Source organism: Gigantopelta aegis, chromosome 11 (genome assembly GCF_016097555.1).
Source record: "Gigantopelta aegis isolate Gae_Host chromosome 11, Gae_host_genome, whole genome shotgun sequence".
Classification (NCBI taxonomy): domain Eukaryota; kingdom Metazoa; phylum Mollusca; class Gastropoda; order Neomphalida; family Peltospiridae; genus Gigantopelta; species Gigantopelta aegis.
Window position 1 is genome coordinate 13056107 of NC_054709.1, and position 19441 is coordinate 13075547.

Sequence of the window (19441 nt, forward strand, 5' to 3'; positions counted from 1 at the left end):
AAATATTAAATCAATAATTATAAAGCATCAGAGATTTCAATTAAAAAGAATTTAATAAAATTAGTTCAAATAACCAATAGTATTTTAACGTTAAGAGTTCTAATGGTATTCCATTTTGCTTTTAAACATATTGTACATTAAACAGTTTTTAAAATCCATTCAAATCTTCTTAAGAAATTAAAAAGGTTATTGAAAACCAGCGTTAGAATATTTATTATACAGTCATTTTTCCAATGAGTGAGCAACATACTGAATTGTTACATTGTTACTAAGGTCGACGACAGTCACGTTTTTTCGGACCCTTGTTTTGGCTTCGTACACAATAAATAAAACATATCCAATGGTAATGTTTTTATATAATATATTGGACAAAAGGTACTTTTTATTTCTTCATCTTTAAAACTTAAAATTAATACGGTGTCCAGAATTATGAAAAATTAAAAAATACTGACCTGTAAACGTTGTCTGCTTGTTATAGAAATTTGACAGGGGTCAAGGTTAGTAGATCAGTTTTTATTTTAATGTGACGAAACATTGTAATTATATAGCTAATTTTGAATCTGAATAACATCAGTATTCCAATGACGTCACTTTGCATCTCCTTACAATAACCATACACTGGGTACATCACGTTTCCGTTTTAAGAATGCTGGAAAAATTCCAGTACAAAATTGCTATTGAAATTATTTTGTATGAACATTACTAATGCACCTGAATGTGTTTGAAGAAAATCTTGCGATTAAAAAATTGTACCTTTTAAGTTTTACCAAATATGGATTTCAAGTGAAATTACGGTAAGATATGCTATATTTATTGTGTACGAAGCCAAAACAGGAGTGCAAAAAATGACTGACGTCGACCTTAGATCAAAAGTTTAAAAGATGTAGGTGGAAAATATTTCTGTTTCAGAAAAATGTGTTGTAAACAAGGGTTAAAACATCTGCACAAATAAGACCAAAAAAGGATTATGCAAAAGAAAATTTAAATAATATAACACTGATAAAATAATGTATGTACAGCATAGAAACATCACTTTCTAATACATATATATATACATATATCAATATTTCAAAATTTGTCTAATTTAATATTGAGACATACATGTATGTTTAACCATGAGGAATTTCAAATAAAGATACTGTATGCAATTATATTATGTAAAGTAAAAATTAAATCAAATCAAATAACAGTTAATTATTTTGCAAAAATCATTTCATAAGCACTTCCAGATGAAAGTGAATTACTGACAGACTGACTGTTGATTTTGTTCGTCAGCACTTCACAGTCGGTCTGCATGTGCAAACAAAAGAATATTTCACAAACGTAACCAACTGGGAGAGACTGACTATAGAGAGAGACGGCAGACTGCATGTTCTCTACAAAACCTATCTCTACTCAGTCAAAGAGGGGCACCGGATGGATAACGCGCCGGTCGTTTGGCTGACAGAAATAGAAAACTGAACTCGCAATCTGCTTGGGTCGATATGAAAACTAAAATTCCATATCAGACTTTCTTACCACAACAACTTTGAAATGTTGCCATATTCCGAGACAATCAAATTTGGTGCTGCCATAGTTTTTAAATATTGCATGGGACACCCGACAACCTTATGGACAAAGAAAATATTGCATCAATAATTATAAGACATCAGAAATTTCAATTAAAAAGAATTTCATAAAACTATTTCAAGTAACCAACAGTATTTTAACGCTAAAAGTTCTAATGATATTCCATTTTGTTGTTAAACATATTGCACATTAAACAGTTTTTAAAATCAAATCAAATCTTCTTAAGAAATTAAAAAGCTTAATGAAAACTAATGTTCTGTTTCAGAAAAATGTGTTGTAAACAAGGGTTAAAAAATCTGCACAAATAAGACCAAAAAGGATTATGCAACAAAAAAATTAAATGATATAACACTGATAAAATAATGTATGTACAGCAAAGAAACATCACATTTTAATACATATATCAATATTTCAAATTTTGACTTAATTTAATATTGAGACATACATGTATATTTAGCCACTAGGAATTTCAAATAAAGATATATAATTATATTATGTAAAGTAAAAGTTAAATCAAATAAAATAACAGTTAATTATTTTGCAAAAATCATTTCATAAGCACTTCCAGATGAAAGTGAATTACTGACAGACTGACTGTTGATTTTGTTCGTCAGCACTTCACAGTCGGTCTGCATGTGCAAACAAAAGAATATTTCACAAACGTAACCAACTGGGAGAGACTGACTATAGAGAGAGATGGCAGACTGCATGTTCTCTACAAAACCTATCTCTACTCAGTCAAAGAGGGGCACCGGACGGATAACGTGCCGGTCGTTTGGCTGACAGAAATAGAAAACTGAACTCGCAATCTGCTTGGGTCGATATGAAACTAAAATTCCATATCAGACTTTCTTACCACAACAACTTTGAAATGTTGCCATACTCCAAGACAATCAAATTTGGTGCTGCCATAGTTTTTAAATATTGCATGGGACACCCGATGACCTTATGGACAAAGAAAATATTGAATCATCAATAAGGTATGATTTATAAAATTTAAGGCATCTTCAATTCCAGTACAGTAAAAATGCACTACGCCAAATAAACATTTAAATCATTTTCTTGACACACTAAATTGTATTGTTAACACTACTGTGTACAATGTACAGGTATGTAATACAATGTGCTGGTCAGTGATAGGTATCATAAAGTTTTTTAAAGTCATCGACATGGCATTGTGTCACCATTATTTGGCTTTGTATTCAATCAATTTTAGATATTTTACCGTCACTGTACATCATGCTTATTTCTTTACAGGTACAATTGTTTAAATAATAAAAACAAATTTTGAAATACGATCAGAAATGGGTTTTTTAAAATTTAACAACGCACTCAACACATTTTATTTACGTTTATATGGCGTCAGACATATGGTTACGGACCACACAGATATTGAAAGAGGAAACCCGCTGTCACCACTTCATGGGCTTCTCTTTTCGATTAGCAGCAAGGGATCTTTTATATGAAACATCCGACACAGGATAGTATATACCATGGCCTTTGTTACACCAGTTATGGAGCACTGGTTGGAATGAGAAATAGCCCAATGGGTCTACCGACGGGGATCGATCCTAGACCGACCACGCATCAAGCGGACGCTTTACCACTGGGCAACGTCCCACCCCAAATACGATCAGATGCATTGGTAATAATCAAATTGAAAAGTGATAAAGCCACACTGACCTCAGTAATTAAACCACAATACTTTACATATGAAATTGTTCACAAAACATAAATGTGATTTTCAGTTTAATAATAACTAAAACACTCTAAAAATGTGACTTTTTAAGTTTCCAATAGATCTACATGTACATATATATTCAATGGCTATGTATACATAGACAAAACTACATACATGTTGTTTTCTGATTTCTGTATTCCACGAGTGTATTTCCTGCAGGAAATCCCGATGCCGCAGGCAGAGGGGTTTCCGGCAGGAAATCCACGAGTTTTGTATTTATTACATCCCCTAAATTGGAATTTTTTTTCCAAATAATAATTCAAAAATTGTAACACTGATAGCTAATGACGGGGATTTCTAAATTTACACAACTAGATCAGCTACTAAGTGGATCGATGAACCACCAATTATTACACATAGGAATATAGTTCTATTTAAACAATAAACAGAAATAAGAAAGAACGAGTGAAAAGTTACCTATAATTTTAATATTGTTTGAAATGCCTTTTAAAGACAATGTAATAGCTAAAATTCACGAACAATATAATATTTAATTTGCTCGTAATACATCAGAAAACCTTCAGCGTGCCAGTTTTATCAACGAAGAAAAATGTCAAGAATTGTTCACTCAGTGTCCAAGTCATCATCGGTGTGGGTTTTTTTATTGATATTCATGGAATATTCGTTGCTGAAAAGTTTAAGTTTATATTAAATGTGCCTCCATAAATCATCGCTCCACTGAATAATCCGGTTGACAGTTCATTCAAGTTTTCTACGTGAGGAGACGGTGCATGCGATGGTATTGTTGCTAAAGTCGACGACAGTCACTTTTCGCACCCTTATTTTGGCTTCGTACACAATAAATATAGCATATCTTATCGTAATTTCACTAAAAATCCATATTTCGTAAAAGGTACAATTTTTTAATCACAAGATTTTGTTCAAACACATCCAGGTGCATTAGTAATGTTAAAAAAAAATAATCCAATAGCAATTTTACATTGGAATTTTTCCCAAAAAGGAAACATCATGTACCCAGTTTATAGTTATTGTAACGAGATGCAAAGTGACGTCATTGGAATACTGACGTCATTTAAATTCAAAATTAGCTGTATTATTACAATGCTGTGCCACATTAAAATACAAACTAGTCTACTTACCTTGACCCCTGTCAAATTTCTATAACAAGCAGACAACATTGTTTACAGGTCGGTACTTTTTTTTTTTTCTCATAATTCTGGACAAAATATTAATTTGAAGTCATTTGTAAATTGTATATGACATAAGTAAATAAAAGGTGCTAAGTGCAGTAAAAAGAAAAAGGGAATTCCCCATTTAAAAGTTCCGGTCCAGATTACACATATGTGCGATACAGGATACATTTATTTCACAGTTTCAAAAGGCCTTTATCACTATAGTAAGATTGAATAGGTATGTACTAAATGCATTTATTCCATCATACTGACTTCAGAAACAATTGCAGTTAATATTTTCATAACCATCAAGTATAGATTTGACAACCAACCATCATGCACATCTTAGTAATTACAGGCCAGTCAACCTCCACCAACAATGGTGAACTGTAGTCACTTTTCACACTATTGTTTCTGGCTTTGTTCACAATAAATATAACATACACATGTACATGTATGTAGTCCGGTACAGGTTCAAGGCTCTTACCATAATTTCACTTTAAATCCTATTTCGTAAACAGTACCATTTTTTTTAATCACAAGATTTTCTTCACACACATTCAGGTGTAAAAAAGAAAAATTAGTAATGTTCAAATATCAATTTTAAAATGCAATTTTTCCAGCGTTTTTAAAACGAAAATTTCATGCACTCAATTTATTGTTATTGTAAAGAGACACAAAAAAAGAAAGAAAGAAATGTTTTATTTAACGACACACTCAACACATTTTATTTACGGATATACATGTGTATGGCGTCAAACAGATGGTTAAGGACCACACAGATAATGAGAGAGGAAACCTGTTGTCACCACTTCATGGGCTACTCTTTTCAATTAGCAGCAAGGGATTTTTTATATGCACCATCCCACAGACAGGGTAGTACATACCACGGCCTTTGATATACCAGTCGTGGTGCACTGGCTGGAACGAGAAATAGCCTAATGGACCCACCAACAGGGATCGATCCCAGACCGACCACACATCAAGCGAGCACTGTACCACTGGGCTACATCCCGCCCCCGTAAAGAGACACAAAGTGAAATCATTGGAAGACTGGTGTCATTCAAATTCAAACTTAAAGGAGGGGACAATTAAGGCATTTGGCCTGGTATGCATATTCAACGATATATAATGCACATCATTGCTTAATATCAACAAGTATAATCGTATAGTTAATTAATAAAACGGTTAAATGTGGCGGCTATTATATATAACGGGTGCAGCCATTTTGTACCATCTCAGCGAGTATGCCCTCTGGTGAGCTGGTGGTTACGTAATACTTAACGCGTAACGTCAGGAATGAGCCTTAGAACTAGAGAAACACAATCTATCTGTTTTTTGCGGGATGATAAATAGTCATACATTGCAATGTTCTGTAATAATACACATCCCAGTAAGCCAGCAATAAGTATTATTATCCAGCACTATATATATTATTTTTCAATACAAAATGAAATACCATTGTCAAAGTGGCCATACAACAAGTCGAAATAATTAATGTTTTGTCCGTGCAGTAACCTACGTACTGAAATGATACGCAGAGTGTTTTCTTAGTTAATTGGTCTATGCTGTTAGTTGCTTCTACCTGTGATTCCTGATTGGCAGGTGTGTATTTGATTGGTAACCAGACGAGCCAATTAATTGATGCTGTCTAGACACAAAAATACATACCGGTATTGTGGAATATTACCTGTCGCCCCTAAAATGGTAATGGACATGGTTTATTACTGTAAATAGTTTTGTAAAACTATTGATTAAGTAGACTTTTCCATCTAAAACCACAGAACTGACCAATTACGTAGTCCCAAAGAAAAGAAAATTATCACTTGGGTATCGTGGGTTGTCGTTTTTGCTCCAACGTAGCATATCAATAGGCTTAATAGTGTACATTTTTCCTTTGGATTATTTAACAGAGAAAAATACAATAACCCTATTTTGTTCCGTTAATGCAACTTGAAATATATTTAGTTAAATAGTTTATTATATTATTACATCATTTATGCTGTTTTACAAGTCAGGTTGATCAAAGAAAAGCGCCTTGTCGAAAATTACTACTTTTGTTTACACTGTATATACAGGAGCTGACGTCACTTCGCCCCAAGCTATCCCACCAGACATCATAAAAACGAAACAAAATGGCTGCCCCCAGTTAGCAGGAATATTCATGTTTTTTTTATTAACTCTAAAATTTAAGCGTTTTTCATTTGCTAAAGTGTCAATATGTGTTGGTGGTCCAGGTATGCATCTTTCCAACACATAAGGCTCTTATTTGAGTTGATCCTACCTTTAACTGCATTTAAAAAAAAATTGGCGTACTTACATTGCATGACCCCTGCCAAAATAGTACACCCACCCCTACCCACTCCCCGGTAAACTTATGAGAGCAGACAAAGCAGGTTATTTTTCATAATTTTAGACAAAATATTAAGTTTAAAGTTTAAAAAAAAAAAAAAAAAAAAAAAAACCTTTCATCAAACATAATATACAAAAAAATTACCATGGGATATGTTATATTTATTGTGTACAAAGCCAAAACAAGGGTGCAAAGAATGACTGCCGTCAACTTTAAAGGGACATTCCTGAGTTTGCTGCATTGTAAGATGTTTCCGACTAATAAAACATTTCTACGATTTAACTTACATATATTAAAACAAACAAAATTATTTAGAATATCAGTGTCTATATATTCAATGTGTTTCTGGTCGTCTTAGTATTTGTAAGAAGCACAAACTGGATTTTGTCTTCAAATAATTCCGCACGTACGAAAAAAAATATTTTAGGAAATAAAATGAAATTTAAACTAGTACAAATATTAGAACGATCAGAAACACGTTTAATATACAGCCACTAATATTTTATGCAGAAAAATATATTTGATATGTCATTATAATCATTCAAAAGTCTCAGATAACATCTTAAAAATGGCAGCAAACTCAGGAATGTCCCTTTAAGTAGAATGGAAATTCCTATAAGCTATACCCTGCAATTAACAAAATGTCTATGGCAAAAAACATGCTATGGAAAAATAATCCATTTGAAAAAAAGTGCTATGGAGAACTAAAAACTGCGGTAATTGCCATGGCATTGCCAACTATCATGGGCAATTGCAGGGGTTGCAAGCTACTGCCAAAAGAAGCACATCAAATAAACACAACAAAATAATAAAAACATTAAAAAATAATAAAAACATTAAAAAATAATAATAATTAAAAAAATATAAAAATATATAAAAAAATGTACATACTGGTACATGTTAGAGATGTCTGAAAATCAGTCAATTTACAAAGTAACATAATGACTGAAATTTTCAGGCAGTTGAACAATGAATGGATTTCAAAACGAGGTAAATATATGAAAGAATAAAACAATTTGTAAAGTGAACGACACATACAGCAATTTACAGATTGCTAAAATTTGAAAATAATATACATGTATTAAATTCAGTCATTTTACAACTTGCTGAAAAAATTAGGCCATTACACTGAACATTTTCCGGCATGACCTTAATCTCTTTGTTACTGAATAATTTTGCTATATATAATTATATATATGTGTATTCCTACAAAACGAAAATTACTTATATTAAAAAAACAATCATTTACTTGAACGTGGGGGTTTAGGTTCAACCAGAAAAAAGAAAAAAAACTTGCACACGCATCTGTATTTATGATGAAAACACTTCGGATGTTGGGGTTAGAATAGCCCGAGTACTCTGACTGTAAGAGAGCTAGATGGACATTTGGACAGTTATACGCTCTCATTACAGTCAGAGACCAACATGTATTTTTTTGGCAATTCCTGACAACCAAAAAGTTGGCAAAGATTCCCGCTCTAATACCACACCAATCCTATGTTTGACGTCAAATACCTTTACATCGATCATTTTCGAGTTAACTGATAAAAAAAAATCCACATATTAATCACTAATACACATACTACAGAAAGAAATCCGACAGTATCCACATTCAGCTACACTTCGTGACACTCCGTCGCCATAATTACAAAGCTCGGTGATCTATTTCGAGACATAGATCACATGATCACCCACTGGGCGATTCCGCCTTGTGCAGCAGTTACAGGGGCAGTCTCATACCAAGCGACGTTACAACATGGATTAGTTCAATCTAATTAAAATTAGCTCCACTATTACATGTGGATCTAACACTAGCCAGTTGGAGCTCATGTCCACCAATCAAAACCTTACTTGCAGAATCCTGCCAGTGATTTAAAACTAACAACACTGCGTAGTCCCCAATGTCCACGTAACATTTCGTCTGTAAATAATAATTTAAATATTGACCAATCACACTTCGCCTTTTATAACGTTATTTAGGAGCATACAAATTCTAAAAATATCGGGCGAATCTATTTTAGTGGCCGCAGTACAGCGAACCATACCAATACGTACGGGGTGGGTTATCAGTCTTCAATTTTACATTAAAAATTATTTATTTATTTATAAAAAAAAAAAAAAAAAAATCAGTCTTCAGTTTTACATTACAAATTATTTATTTTATAAAATAAAACATGTTTTAAGGCATTTGTAATTCACACGAAACATGTCGTATACCCTCAGGATAATTCGGAATGTTTTCAAATTATTTTTAAATCACTGGCAGGATTCTGCAAGTAAGGTTTTGATTGGTGGACATGAGCTCCAACTGGCTGGTGTTAGATCCACATGTAATAGTGGAGCTAATTTTAGTTAGATTGGGATTAGTTTCGTTTTGTGTTTCTGCGATGGAATGTGCATGCTGTAAAGAACGTTTCGAGGATAAAAGTGGACGGTTGCATAGAACAGGAATTTGTACACATTTCAAAGGTGGGCCCAGTGCTGCACAGACATTAATTGATGTTTTTGATGTAACTGTCACTCCCGAAAAAGAATTATTAAAGTTAAAAAACCAGGCTCATACAAAACTGCCAGCCACCCCAAGTGCCCGACAAACACCAAAGCGACAGAGAATGGTACACACGCCAAGCAGGCATACCAGTCGTAGATCAAAGACTTTTTCACCTGGAGATCCATTGCTAATGTAGCGGGTTTCATCTCCAATACTCATGTCAGAGTTACCAAATGTTTGACATCCAATAGCTAGTGATTATTATATCAATGTGCTCTAGTGGTGTCGTTGAACAAAACAAATTTCAATATTTTTTAGTTTGATCTGAATAGCAAAACAACTATAATTATTTTGCAAGATAAGTTTTAAAGATCGAATGAGCTATGCACCGATTCAATTTTGATTTTGCAGTAACAAGCATTGCCATCCGTCCCCTTAACACCTCGGAATACATCTTATGATACCCCATCCCCTCAAGAGCGTTACGTAATTGTTGAAAAATTCAAAATGGAATCAATAATCTGTAATTGTTTTGGTTTAATGACGTAATTAAATCCAAATTCATCCAAAACGGCATTAGCCAACTCTTCCATGTTGTAACGTCGCTTGTTATGAGACGGCCCCTGTAACTGCTGCACAAGGCGGAATCGCCCAGTGGGCAATCACGTGATCTACGTCTCGAAATAGATCGCCGAGCTTTGTAATTATGGCGACTGAGTGTCACGAAGCGTAGCTGAATGTGGGTGCTGTCGGATTTCTTTCTGTAGTATGTGTATTAGTGATTAATATGTGGATTTTTTTTTTTTATCAGTTAACTCGAAAATGATCGATGTAAAGGTATTTGATGTCAAACATAGGATTGGTGTGGTATTAGAGTGGGAATCTTTGCCAACTTTTTGGTTGTCAGGAATTGCCAAAAAAATACATGTTGGTCTCTGACTGTAATGAGAGCATATAACTGTCCAAATGTCCGTCTAGCTCTCTTACAGTCAGAGTACTCGGGCTAGGGTTAGAACTGATTTTAAGGCAAAATGAAATGATAAGGATCCAGTGACAATCGCAGCACTCAGGACTCTTGGTTTTGTGGGAACCCTCCCCGGCATGAGTTCAACCCATACCCACCTTTCAATGGTTAGGGTAGTTTTAGGGATAGGGTTAGGGTTTGTCTTTAGAGTCTTTGGTACAGAGTGACAGAGCCATTGGGTAGCCTATGGGTCGAACTCTTTCCCGCTCCTCCTCCCTCCCCCCCCCCCCCCCTACCCTTACAGGTGTAAGGCGATTAATCTTCAATGGTCTATCTCTCAATTTCAACCTCTTTAATGGAAAACATGTCACACAGGGCAGAGTGCTTGAATGTTAATTCATATGAATATCAAAATAAACAAATGGATTCATGCAAGCACTGAGCTGCGAGCAATCTTGGTTGCGCCACCCTTGAAAGCAGGCATGCAATTTATTATAAATACCAGTATATTAAAATATACAGCAATTTTTGTAATATAAATACGTGTTGTACCTTCTTCGTTCGCCCTTTTTGGTTCATAAATTACAGGTTGTTCCATAACTGTCTTTCAAAACACAAGGCTAAAACAAAAATTATCTCTTCTCACGAGCTTTCAGATTTCAGGAACCGGTTGTTAAAGTATATTCTACGCAACTACCAGTAACTACAAAAATCTGAGACGTAGCCAATCTCTCTCGTCACCTGAAATCATGGGTCCGAATTATTATTGACATTAAATATTTTCATTGTTATTATTAATTTTTGTAGAATATTTTTTATTCTTATTAATATTACCTATTACCCAATTTTCTCTTCTTCTTTTTTTTTTGTTGTTTTTTTTTGTTTTACGGATGAATACAATAAATTTATTTCTTTTTGTGAGGACAATATTTTTGTTGTAATGATATTGGAAGATCTGATACCGAATATTTCGATATAATATTTATTGAAATGCCGTCGGTGCCGGTTTTTAAAGTTGCGTCCTTGAAAAACCTGCATGCGCCCTTTACCACATAGGCTACACAACAGGCTAAATGTTATTTGGTGTTCTCGTTGGCTACAGTGGCTTGGGTTCGATTCTCCGTGATACTAGGTAGGAACCTTAACCCTAACCATAACCCTAACCCTGTTTGCTTTTCTTTGTTTAACGACACCACTAGAGTTGTCCTGAAAACACGTCTTGGACGGAGACAGACAGATAGATAGAGATATAATGTCAGTGCAATCAACTCAACCTTGTTTAGATTTTTCAACCCAGCATTGGGAATATATGTACTCTGTCGTTTGTTTCCGGTGGTGTCCTATTAATTCATTGTAATGAAAAAGGAAATGTTTTATTTAACGACGCACTCGACACATTTTATTTACGGTTATATGGCGTCGGACATAACCACACAGATATTGAGAGAGAAAACCCGCTGTCGCCACTTCATGGGCTACTCTTTTCGATTAGCAGCAAGGGATATTTTATATGCACCATCCCACAGACAGGATAGTACATACCACGGCCTTTGTTTCACCAGTTGTGGAGCACTGGCTGGAACGAGAAATAGCCCAATAGTCCACATACGGTGATCAATCCTGGACCGACCACGCATCAAGCGAACGCTTTACCACTGGGCTACGTCCCGCCCCCCCCCCCCCCCCCCATTTCATTGTAATGAAATGCTACTGATATCATTTCGTCACCGCATATTACTTTTGCCTACTCTTTTATTTTGTGTGCTAAATAAACGTGTTTTGGGGTTTGTTGTTGTTTTTTTAAATAATCATAATAATAATAATAAAATGCAGACAATTGCTGCTTTGTCGATTCTTCATTTCCTTTTCATTTCAATTTATTTTCGTGCTTATATCCAATTAATGTCCTGGGCACACACCTCAGCTATCTGGGCTGTCTGTCCAGGACAGTAGGTTAGTTGTGAGTTGGTTAGTAAGAGAGAAGAGGGTGTAGTGGCCTTACATTTGCCCACTGAGTCCTTAAAAACTCGCTCTGGGTTGGAGCCGGTACCGGGCTGCCGACCCTGTACCTACCAGCCTGTAGTCCGATGGCTTATCCACTGCGCCACCGAGGCCGGTTGTCGACCCTTGAACCAAACTACAAAACATGTTTGTTAAGGATATAAAATCTGACACTTGATCTTTAATTGCTTAATTGCTATTTGCCTACAGACGTCGCGATCAAACAATCAACCATGTGACTCGTGCTTACGTCCACTGAAGGTTCAAACACGACTGTCTTGGGCACATTCACCGAGATTCCCCAGTGGACGAGTCCAAGACAGAGGTGGTGGGTAGTGTTGAATTTACAATTTGAATTAGGAGAGAAATATTTTTTGTTTACAATTAGAATTTTTTTTAAATAATTTTTATATAAATAAATAAATAAATAAATAAACAATTGTTTGCGTCAGGCCTAAATATGAAATTAATTAGCAAATAGAGCGGACAGCCAAAACCAAAAAATATATATTTGGACTGTATTCATATATGGTAACGGTAATTACACATCTATTATTCATATTGTGTTACGATTACAGAGGTTTCCGGTTTAGAAAGGTGAACTTTACTGTTAAAAGAAGGGGTTTTTTTTTTTTTTTTTTTTTAACGACACCACTAGATCGCATTGATTTATTAATCATCGGCTATTGGATGTCAAACATTTGGTAATTTTGACATATATTCTTAGAGAGGAAACCCGCTACATTTTCCCATTAATAACAAAGGGATCTTTTATACGCCCCATCCCATAGACAGGATAGCGCACACCACGGTCATTGATATACCAACTGAAGTGCACTGGCTGAAACGAGAAATAGCCCAATAGGCCCACCGACAGGGATCGATCCCACACCGACCGCGCATCAACCGAGCGCTTTACCACTGGGCTACGTCCCACCCCTCTTTAGTGTTAAAAAGAAAGAAGAAAGAAAATGGTTTATTTAACGACGCACTCAACACATTTTATTTACGGTTATATGGCGTCGGACATATGGTTAAGGACCAGACAGATATTGAGAGAGGAAACCCGCTGTCGCCACTTCATGGACTACTCTTTTCGATTAGCAGCAAGGGATCTTTTATAAGCACCATCCCACAGACAGGATAGTACATACCACGGCCTTTGTTTCACCAGTTGTTGAGCACTAGCTGGAACGAGAAATAGCCCAATGGGCCCACTGACGGGGATCGATCCCAAACCGACCGCTCATAAAACGAGCGCATTATCACTGAACTACGTCTCGCCCCTTAGTGTTAAAAGATGCATAAATCACGGGCCATGGGAAACGTCCGGTTTTGAAATAATTCCAACTTAGAGAGGGTCCAGTCATGAGGAGTTTCACTGATAATGATTTGTGGGCAAAATAAGTCATTTCATTTCTTCAAAATATTGGGCCAGAAATATAGACGGTCGTTCCATACCATAATGCACACTATACAATTCGTGAATGTGTGTACCGGGGGCGGCATATAGCATAGTGGTAAAGCATACTCCTGATGCACGGTCGGTCTAGGATCGATCCCCGTTGGTCCATTTCTCATTCTAGCTAATAGGCATACACCACAAATGGTATATCAAAGACCATCGTATGTGCTATTCCATGTAGAATATCCTTTGCTACTAATGAAACATTGTAGCGTGTTTTCTTTCTAAGACTATATGTTAGAATTACCTAACGTTTGACATTCAGTAGTCAATAATTAATAAATTTATCAATGTGATTTAACTTTTTTTTTAAATGTAGTTTTTTTTTTCTTAGTGGTTTTTGTTTTGTGATGAAGGTGATGGTGTGGTGTGTAAGTGGTGGCCACACACACACACACACGTTAAAACCATGATTTTGTCATAATATTCGTTTTTGATAGTCAATCCTCGATACGACCTTGTCATCACTTCACCGTGACTTAGTCTTGCGCAGAAATGCAATTTTAAAAGTGTTAATGATTTTGTTGTTCATATTTTCGAACCAAAAGGGGGATGTAAAGAATAATTACTTATAGTATTAATAGAATAATAATAAATTAAATAAATAAATAAAAAAAGAAGAAAAGAGAGAGAGAGAGTAAAAGACGACGATCAACAGATATCTAATTTTATTTAGTATGACGTTAGGTCAGGTCAGGTCATAGGGTTTTACGTGCACATTCAGAACAAGCTGTTGTAGCGTACGCCTGTCGTGGGCACAAGAGCCGGCCTTGGCCGGCTCCTCCGTCCACGACAGGAAAAGTATGACGTTCATAGAATATAGTATTTATAACAAAAAGCACCTGCAGTTGACGCAGGCGTAAACGCTACTTCCGGGTACTTGTGAGTTTCCTGTTGAACGAAAGCGTTGCATTTACGAATGATAAAACGTGGAAAGTGATTGTGACAGTAAATTTGGTAAAACGTTGATGGTTTATTTCGCATTTTGTTGACAATTCGAATAATTTAGCGGAATTTGTGAACTTATTGCATTCTAATTGACACCCACTTATTTATCAGATTTCAGTTTGCACTTGGGAGTAGCATAAAAAAACAACCTGAAAAACAAACATGGATGTTGATGAGGTAAAAGACAGAGAACGAGAAAGGAATCCACGAGATGCAACGAGACGGAAAGAAAAATCACCAAAACGTGAAAAGCATAAGGCTCGTCGGAGATCAAAAAGTCGAGAAAGGAAGCGAAGTAAGAGCAAGGAACGTGACATTCGAAGAAGTCGAAGTCGTGAACGCAGGAAAAGCCGAAGTAGAAGTAGAGATCGAGACAAACGGAAAAGGCGTGATCGCTCAAGGGATAGGGACAAGAAGTCGAGAGATGATAAAAAGAAAGTGAAAAATGAAAATGATGAAGATGCTGAAAATGATAAAGGTAAAAAGGTTCCATTATCACTGGAGGAATTATTGGAGAAGAAGAAAGCAGAAGAAGCAGCTTTAAGTAAACCAAAATTTCTTACCAAGGCTGAGCGAGTTGCCCAGGCTCTTGAAAAGCGACAGAAAGAAGTTGAAGAACAAAGAAAGCGGATACAAGAAGAGCAAAAGAAACAAGCAGAATTCTTGAAACACGGCAGACAAGCTAACGAGGACCAGTATCACGATTTCAGGGATAGAAGGGATTTTAGAAGGGATTACAGACGCGAAAAAGATGATGCCCAGGGTGACGATCGGTCTAAAGTTCGCCTAGACAAGGACAAGGAAAAAGAAATCGATGCAATCCGTGAGCGATACTTGGGAATGATAAAAAGGAAAAAGAGAATACGGCGTCTCAATGACAGGAAGTTTGTTTTTGATTGGGATGCAGGAGATGACACGTCTATAGACTACAACTACTTGTATAAAGAACGTCATTCTGTTCAGTTCTTTGGAAGAGGCCACATTGCTGGGATAGATATTAAGGCACAGAAGAAAGATCAGTCAAAGTTCTATGGTGATCTGCTTGAAAAACGTAGAACTGATGGAGAGAAAGAACAAGAGAAAAAGAGACTGAAGAATGTTGCGAAAAAAGAGGCGAAACAGCGCTTTGATGACCGTCATTGGTCTGAGAAAGAGCATGGAAATATGACTGAACGAGACTGGCGTATATTCAGGGAAGATTACAACATCAGCTGTAAGGGGGGTAAGATTCCACCTCCACTGAGAAGCTGGAAAGATCCTTGCATTCCCAATGACATCAAAGATGTGATTGAAAGCGTTGGTTACAAAGAACCTACTCCAATCCAGATGCAAGCCATTCCGATAGGTCTTCAAAATCGGGATATCATTGGTGTTGCCGAAACAGGAAGTGGTAAAACTGCAGCATTTCTCATTCCATTGCTGGTCTGGATTCAATCATTGCCAAAAATTGTTAGAATTGAAGATGCTGATCAAGGCCCATATGCTATTATCTTGGCACCTACTCGCGAGTTGGCTCAACAGATAGAGGAGGAATCAACAAAGTTTGGCAAAGATCTGGGCATCAGAACCGTCACAATCATTGGTGGCATTTCCCGAGAAGATCAAGGCTTTAAACTGAGAATGGGTTGTGAGATCGTTATTGCCACACCTGGACGAATGATTGACGTGCTAGAAAATCGCTACCTCGTTCTCAATCAGTGCACGTACGTTGTCATGGACGAAGCCGACAGAATGATAGACATGGGATTTGAACCAGAGGTTCGTAAAATCCTCGACTATTTACCCGTGTCCAATCAGAAACCCGATACCGAAGATGCCGAGGATGATGAGAAGATGTTGCAGAACTTCAACACGAAACATAAGTACAGGCAGACAGTCATGTTCACAGCTACCATGCCACCGGCAGTCGAGAGACTCGCCAGAACATTCCTCCGACGCCCGACAGTCGTTTACATCGGTAATATCGGTAAACCTGTCGACCGAGTAGAACAAATAGTGTACATGGTAACGGAACAGCAAAAGAGGAAGAAGATACTGGAAATTCTCAACCGTGGGATTGAACCGCCCATTATTATTTTCGTCAATCAAAAGAAAGGTGCTGACATTCTGGCGAAATCTTTGGAGAAGATGGGCTTCAATGCGACTACACTTCATGGCGGCAAAGGTCAGGAACAGAGAGAGTTTGCCCTGGCCAGTTTGAAGGGAGGTACGAAGGAAATTCTCGTCGCTACCGATGTTGCCGGTCGTGGTATTGACATCAAGGACGTGTCTCTGGTTGTCAATTACGATATGGCTAAATCTATCGAAGATTACACTCACAGAATTGGTCGAACTGGCCGGGCTGGAAAAACGGGAATGGCCATTTCTTTGGTGACGCAGGATGATTCGCATCTGTTTTACGATCTCAAGCTGCTGATGGTGGCAAGTCCGATATCAACATGTCCTCCAGAGCTAGCAAACCACTCGGACGCCCAACACAAACCTGGAACAGTTGTGCAGAAGAAACGCAAAGACGAAACGCTCTTCATTACAAAATAATGTAATTATGAAATTTTTAGTAGTGTGAACTCGCAAAAGGTTGACTAGTACATGTCGGATGGAAACATCAGTTTGAATGAATAATGTATGTAGGTTTTGAAAAGGTTTAGAAAAAAAGTATATATATGTACGTGTCGAAGAAAAGTATATATTGTATGTCAGTGTTCGAGATTTAAAAGTTTTGGGCAGTATCCCAGTTGGATACTAACATTTCAAAATCTGGTATCCCACCTGAGAATTTAGTATCCCATTTAAATGAAATTCATAAATAACATCGTAACACACTTGGACGACACTGTTTTTGTGCCCTGCCTATGCTACACTGATATCACAATCGAAATAGCAGAATTCACAATCAAACGAAATGGGCAAACAGATTTGCTTCATCCATTTTGGTGTAATACTGACATAAATTAGTATTTAGCAGTAATTTATAAACCTACGTATTGTATATATTTTCTGCAGACGTGGAATCAATATCTTAAATAAAATTTGAAGGGAGAAACATCCAACAAAAACAACAGCAACTTGGCGGTTCCCCGTCTATTGCTGCACTTCGTGTAAGAGATTGTTATGGCGTAGCATTAGACTGGGTATGAGCTAGAAAATACTGTTTCTTAACTTCGCTGGCAAATGACGACTTTTAGTTTTAACGGAAAATAAAAACTCAGGATTAAAAAACCCAACATTATATAGTATCCCGGCGGGATACTGGTTTCTTGAAGACTGGTATCCAAAATTAAAATCTGGTATCCCCAGGATATTGGGATACCGTTAATCTCGAACACTGTATGTACTTGTAACTGGCCTTTGTGCTGAAAACTGACTGAGTGTAAGTCTGCTATTGTTCAGACAAAGCATATATCCGTGGTCTGCTTTCCAATAAAGTGATTCTGTGGGCAGAACTTGTATTTTTCCATATATCTGCATTTTCACAAGCAGATTTACTAAACAAAATTTGTGGTGGTTGAAAAATACTTTTACACCGCTAGTAAATACTTAGCATTGTGACATCACCATGCTGAAAATCTTATTCATGAAAAATTGCTCATTGTTAGATTTATTTTCTGTGCACTGAATGCACATGGGCAAAATAGCATACATACATGCATGGAAAAGATACATTCTTATCAATAAACTTGCTTTAATGGAAAGAAGACCTGAGTTAATAGAAAAATATGGGATATTCACTATTTAAGTCTGCAAAATGTGCTAGGAGATTGGAATTTTTTTGGTTAATATTACATGTGATTTATTTTGTTTAAGTACATGTATACATACATACATGTGTATGTAGCTTATGATTATATGGAAAAATTACCAACACTGATGATGAATTGAATCATATTATGTAATTGTATAATGTAACTCTGTTTTTGTGAGGTATGATTGTGCTTACAAGTGCATACCTATAGATGTTACCTCTATCTGAGGGGTGAAAACCCCCAAATCAGCACCCCTAATTTGAGTAGTTTTTCTTTGTATAAGTTGAGGAATATCGTTTATCAAAGACATCAAATTAATGTATGGGGCCCTTCCATTAAAACCATAAATCCATAGATCAATGCCTCTTTCTAGTTGTTTTTTCCCATTACCATTGATTGACACCCAATAGCTGATGTATTTTTCGTGCTGGGGTGTCATTAAACATTCATTCATTCATTCACTTTCTAGTTGTAGGATCAGGACGTAGCCCAGTGGTAAAGTGTTCGGTCTAGGATCGATCCAGCCAGTGTACCATGACTGGTGTAACTAAGACTGGTATGTGCTATCTTGTCTGTGGGACAGTGCTGCTAATTTTATAGAAAAATGTAGCAGGTTTCTTCTAAGAGTAAGACTGTCAAGTTACCAACGGTTTGACATCCAATAGCCAATGATGAATACTAGTAAATCAATGTGCTCTAGTGGTGTCGTAAAAGAAAACAAATTTTTAACTTTCTATTCTTTTTGCCTTTAACCATTCAGCTGTTCATTGAGCTGCAACCAACCCCGGCAATTATAAGCAAGAAAATGGCAAACAGTATGCTATGAGAAAAAAAAAAAAGGAACTGGTAAACGGGGGAAAAAAGTAGTACCCTTGAGAATTAAAAACTTAATCTTAACAGTAATCTCCAAGACATTGCTGATTGTCATGGGTTGTCCAATTCATTATCTGAGGTGAATCTATTGTTTACTGTGCAGCGATAGAAATAAGCAGATTTCTCGTTCCAGCCAGAGCATCATGACTGCAGCGATAGA

The 19441-nt window shown here is 36.4% G+C and overlaps 2 protein-coding genes across 3 annotated transcripts in view; one reads left to right on the forward strand and one right to left on the reverse strand.

Annotated features, from left to right (window-relative positions):
- LOC121385166 (double-stranded RNA-specific editase 1-like) overlaps nt 1-10929 on the reverse strand; it is a 148318-nt gene extending 137389 nt beyond the window's left edge. Inside the window, exons 1-3 of one of the 2 annotated variants that reach the window (XM_041515713.1) lie at nt 10804-10913; nt 2426-2514; nt 1519-1607 (exon numbers count right to left, since the gene is read on the reverse strand). Coding sequence is in view for 1 of the 2 variants with exons in the window: in XM_041515712.1 (XP_041371646.1) it covers nt 10804-10849 (46 nt within the window). In the remaining variant the exon portion in view is untranslated. Of the gene's footprint in view, nt 1-1518; nt 1608-2425; nt 2515-10803 lie in introns of both variants that reach the window. The other variant, XM_041515712.1, reaches the window with a different exon arrangement.
- Nucleotides 10930-14616: 3687 nt separating this feature from the next.
- Nucleotides 14617-18769, forward strand: LOC121385601 (probable ATP-dependent RNA helicase DDX23). The gene has a single exon (XM_041516341.1). The coding sequence runs from the start codon at nt 14828-14830 to the stop codon at nt 17201-17203; it is 2376 nt and encodes a 791-aa protein (XP_041372275.1). The 5' UTR covers nt 14617-14827; the 3' UTR covers nt 17204-18769.
- The last annotated feature ends 672 nt before the right edge of the window (nt 18770-19441 follow it).

Bases quoted from the DNA above. Each gene is read 5' to 3' on its own strand.
- LOC121385601 (XM_041516341.1), top strand. From the start codon at position 14,828: ATGGATGTTGATGAGGTAAAAGACAGAGAACGAGAAAGGAATCCACGA.